General features: G+C 43.6%; 1 protein-coding gene across 1 annotated transcript; it reads left to right on the top strand.

Moving 5' to 3' along the window:
- Positions 1-657: 657 nt before the first annotated feature.
- LOC108890953 (immunoglobulin-binding protein 1) lies at positions 658-2256 on the top strand (the record flags this gene model as incomplete). Its single annotated transcript, XM_018688041.2, has 2 exons — positions 658-1042; positions 1606-2256. Coding segments are annotated over 2 exons (658 nt in total), but the record flags the coding sequence as incomplete, so codon positions are not given.
- Positions 2257-5200: the final 2944 nt, after the last annotated feature.

Here is a 5200-nt window from a genome sequence, read left to right as displayed (position 1 = left end):
ATGGGGTGAATGTGATCTGTAGTGTAAAGCGCTTGAGTGGTCGAAAAGACTAGAAAAGCCTATATAAGTACAGTCCATCCATTTACAGACTATCTGACTTGGGATCAGTCAGTTTGTGTTGAAGCTGTTTGAGAGATGATATAACTGGATGGTCACTGTATGGAGTTTATGCTGCTGTTGGACAGAAAGGTATCTATTATTCTGTCTACCCTCATACATATAAACATGGACAAGATATTACAAACAGTTCTCAGTTCAGTGCAGTACATTTCCACAGCACCACAAAGTCACCAAACAGATCATACAGTGAATCATCAACTCTCTAAAAGAAAAATACTACAGCTTTGATGAAGGTAGTGTTCATTAAGGGGCTGATGTATTAGACTGGGTTAAATTCAGCTGGATGTACCTAATAAAAACTGAGTGTACACAGGGGTGTATGAGTAATGGAAAGCAGTTGCGTAGACAACCTAGGATCAGCTCATATTGTTCTCTCTCACTTTGCTGTGCTGCATCAGAGGTGTAGTAAAATCTCTGCTGCTCCACCACTGATTCATTCTTCCCAACAAGCCCTGAACATGTCCTCATATCAGTCTTTAGATAATCTTTTACAAGTGATCTTCACTGCTTTCAAATAAAAACATTTTTATTGGGAAGAACAGGCAGACGTTTGATCAGTACCAACTGTGATGTGTGCTTCTTTTTCCAGTCTGCCCCCTGCCCGTCAGACCTGGTTGCCATGGCAGCACAGAGACAAGCTAAGGTCGAGCGGTACCGTCAGAAGAAGGAGCTGGAAGCCAGATTGTCGGACGTACAGAGAGCTGTGGACAGCGGAAAGGCTGATGATGAAGTCAGCAGAGATTTTTACCTTCTGAACATCCGGAGGTGGGTCACTGTGTGTCTGGAGGAAATAGAGAGCATTGATCAGGAGGTGGAGATACTTAAGAAGATGGATGTTCTGAAGCATAGTGCTGCCAAGCAGCCGGCACAGCCAGTCCGGCCTCCCATGAAACCATTCATCCTCACCAAGGATGCTTTACAGGTAAGACTGTGTACAAGACAGTGTAGAGGCTAAACCAGCCTCTACACACTTTTAAGGCTGATTAACTCACTACAGACTGACTGACAACTCTCACTAGCCTAGCAATATAACAAGCTACAAACAACCCATAATGCAACACTCTGTAGAAGACTGTAGTTACACTGGTACTCACTCCATTCAAAAGTGTAATGAATGAACATGTCTGATCCTGAAATATAAGACAACCCTGATTTTTATTAATCCCAAATTTTAGTTTAAAAAAAGTCAGGGCCAATGTGGTATCATTCTCTCTAGAGTGGTAGAAGACTCTCAGCATAGTTTTTTTCTATACTGCTTGTTGCTATAAGTCTTGTAATGTTAGGGAGACCCTGCTATCCAAACCAAAGATCAGACAGGCTACAAACAAGGCCAGAGCAGACAGTCAGGCTGACACGCCTTTTTAGAAAGCTCAAGACCTCAGGATGAGGGGATGACTGAACAGGGCAGTTCTCTGAGACGTGGCAGGGACCACATCAGTGTTACAGAAGGTCATGAGTGACAGATTGTGTTTGTTTTGTCCACAGGCTCAGGTTTTTGGGGCTGGTTACCCCAGTCTTCCCACCATGACTGTAGATGACTGGTATGAACAGCACAGGAAACATGGAGCCCTGCCTGACCAGGGGATCCCAAGGAAGGTCGCTGTGGAGGATGAAAGTGATGCAAAAGAGAGGGAAGAAGAGGAAAAAGAGAAAAAGGCTGAACAGGATGATGAGGAGTCTCTGCTGAAAGCCAGAAACTGGGATGACTGGAAGGACACTCATCGCAGAGGTTATGGAAATCGCCAGAACATGGGCTAACTGATCCCAGCACAGTGTGTGTCCACCAGCCCTGCTCTGTCTTCATTTCTAATACAGGACACTCTTCACAGCTCTGATCCCCAAAGCCATGGGTATGAGAGGGAAACATACCACAGCATCACCTGACCACCCTGCTCACTTCACTGATTGGTTTCTGTGCAGGTTGACACTACAGCTGATTTCTTCATGTTACATTTGCTGTTGTCAGTCATTTACAGTACAGCAGTCCTGTGTGGTGTCATGTGTCCAACTGAGTCTTAATAAAAATTTACAGTATGGCTGGACTAAATGGAGCCCAGTCATGATGCCCTTGTTTCTGCTCTGCAGTGTGTATTCTTCCAACACTGTCGCTGGACAATAAAGACTGATCAAACCCTGTGCACTGTCACAACACCAACTTCTATTCTTTGGTAAAGTAACACAAGTTGTTAGGCCTTACAAACTTAAATTATCAGCATTTAATCTCTGCCAACAATAATAATAAAGCTGGCCTCATGTTTGAACAAATATGGATCCTGGTAACTTTGCGTATTAATCTTGATTCATTATGAAGAGAGAAACCCTGTTACCTTGTGTTCTTCAGTCAGGGAATGCAGGAAAACCACCCTTGCTGTTTACTTCATCCTTTAAATGGTATATGATGTGCGATCAGAAGTTCCGAGGCTGAAACTGTAACAAGCATTGTACCTGACTTAAACTTGACTTAAAACCATCTCCTCCAAAGTAATCACTATGTGACCCAGACCTCCTGCCACGCTTGGAACAGTCAGATCTGTACCTATGTGAAGCACCTTCTGCGACTTGTGTTGGATGTCCTCCACTGTGTCAGAACGGCGACCCTTCAGCCTGAATTTCATAAGGGGAAGAGAAAGAAGTTGCAAGCCAAATCCAGAGTGTGTGAGCTGGTGTGTTGTCATGATGGAGCACCTGACTGCCAAAACACCACAGAGCAGAGGCCTGTACTATGAAGCAGGATATGCAGTTAGCAAGGTAATTTCAGGTTTAACTCTGAGTTTTCAGTCTTACGATGGTGGTTCATGTTGTAAATCACCATGGTGATGATGGTGATGATGACGACGATGATGACGTAATCCATTTTACTTTTGAGCCGGTTTTTCAAAGCAACATGGGATTGGATCAATCTGATCCAGATAGAAAATCTTCAGGATCACCAAATCTGGATAACCAGCGCTCAAATAGGATAGGAAATCACAATGTAGAATGATAGATATGTAAAGAGCAACAAGTAGAATAGCCAGTGTGGGTCGATACAAGTTTATTTTTATTTGAAACGAAAACACACACACACAAAAAACACCTCTTTCCAGCAGTCCTCTCATCTGAGACCTACAACAAATAAATAAAACAACATTACTCACAAACAGTGTACATTGAGGATATTTAGAACAAGTTTCAAATATAGATGTATTTAAGTCAATAAAAAGGCTTAATGTCAAGTACTCAACAACAATTTCAGAGTTCTTCATCTGATGTGGAGAGACCAGCTTGTCTGAGCTTGGCCTTTAGGAGGGATCTTAAGTCTGGCCTTGGTTTGCTGTAGTTTGGTGAGAGTCAGTTGTTCCTCTGCCAGAGGAATCTGTACTTCTGCCCTTTCAGTCTCTTTTTGCAGAAGTGCCTTTTATCATCATTGTTTGATGAAGGATGCTTCAAGCCTTTCCTCTGAGTTCCTGTGGCAACTACTGCTGGCTCTACCAGTGAGGATCCAGCTTCTTCCTCAGTAACAGAGCTGAGATTCAAATAAATGTGCTCTCTGGATCAGCCTCAGGAGGAACTGGACTCTCCTCCTCAATCCCAGACTCGCCATCCCTACAACACCCATGCAGAGCTTGCGACTTCTCACCTCCAATGATGTCGAGGACCACATCTGTGTAATCTCCCCTCTTAAAGGGCTTGTTGCCTGTTTGCGGGTTTTTGGCTTTAGCATGGTCCTTTGTTGCCCTGGCCTTAAGATTCTTCCATCGAAACTTTATTTGGTCTGTGGTCCTCCTCTGGCCAGACCCTACGGCATTCACATCTTCAGTGATTAAAATCCAAACATCATTTTTCTTTTTGTTGGTATCTCCACCCTTAGCAGAATTAAAACTTCCCACTAGACTTAGACTTAGACAGACTTTTATTGTCATTCAGTATGCAGCAAGTGTATACAGAACGAAATTTCGTTTGCATAGGCCTCAGTTTTTACAGTTTCCAGCATAGTGCAAATGTGTGTGCAAAAAATTCTGCAAGCAGAATGGAAATAAATATACTTAAATCTTAAATATGTACAACAGGATTTGCAGCAGTATAGATTAAATATTAAATATTTAAATATGAGTCAAGCAACACTGAGTATATACAGACGGAAGTGAATTTTTAGGGTGTTTAAAAGTCTGATGGCTTGGGGGTCAAAGCTGTTGTAGAACCTGGTGGTCCTGCACCGAATACTGCGGAACCTCTTTCCAGAGGCCAGCAGGTAAGCAGTCCATGATGGGGGTGAGAGGAGTCACTGCAGATCTTTCTGGCCTGAGACACACAGCAGTTCTGTGCAATGTCCTGGATGGAGGAGAGAAGTCCCGATGATTCTCACTGCTGTCCTCACCACTCCTCACATCCTTCCAGTCAGAGGCGCTACAGCCTCCACACCACACAGAGATACAGTTTGTCAAGATGCTCTCTATGGTGCTTCTGTAGAATGTGGTGAGGATGGGTGGGGCAGGTAGGCTCTTCTCATCCTCCGTAGGAAGTACATCGCTGCTGTGCCCTCTTCACAGTGATACAGTGTTTACACTATTGTGTCATAATGGCACCTAACACCCTCTAGTAGTGTGTTGGTTTTGGCAGCAGTGAAATTACAGCTTCTTGAGTCCATGGTTCCATTGCTTTACTATAGTGAACATTGTCATCATTTATAGGCCTTGGGTCCGATTGCCTCAATTGAACACAAGCCAAAACTAAATCAGTGATAATGGGGTGTGTTTGAAAGAGACCAATTACACAGCCATTTAAATTAGCCTTTCTCAGAGGATTCACAGAGAGACAGTGAAATGGTAGGTGTTGTCCACCACCACTTTGTGAGAGAGGATACCGTCAAAGGGTGTATGTTGAGCCTACCAAACCACTGGAGCAATACACCACTGAGGAGCTGTATGCCCGGTTTCGCTTTGGGAAGGCTGATATCGAGTACTTGTGAACCTTCTCTGGCCAAAACTACAACACAGAACCCAAAGGAGTCACGGTCTGTCTGTGAAAGACCAGATCTTCATTGCTCTACGATTTTATGCATGTTGCTCTTTATACCAAGTTATTTGGTGACTATATGGGA

The sequence above is a fragment of the Lates calcarifer genome, unplaced genomic scaffold, assembly GCF_001640805.2.
Source record: "Lates calcarifer isolate ASB-BC8 unplaced genomic scaffold, TLL_Latcal_v3 _unitig_1843_quiver_3834, whole genome shotgun sequence".
NCBI classification, from domain to species: Eukaryota; Metazoa; Chordata; class Actinopteri; family Centropomidae; genus Lates; species Lates calcarifer.
This window is presented reverse-complemented; position numbering and strand designations above follow the sequence as displayed.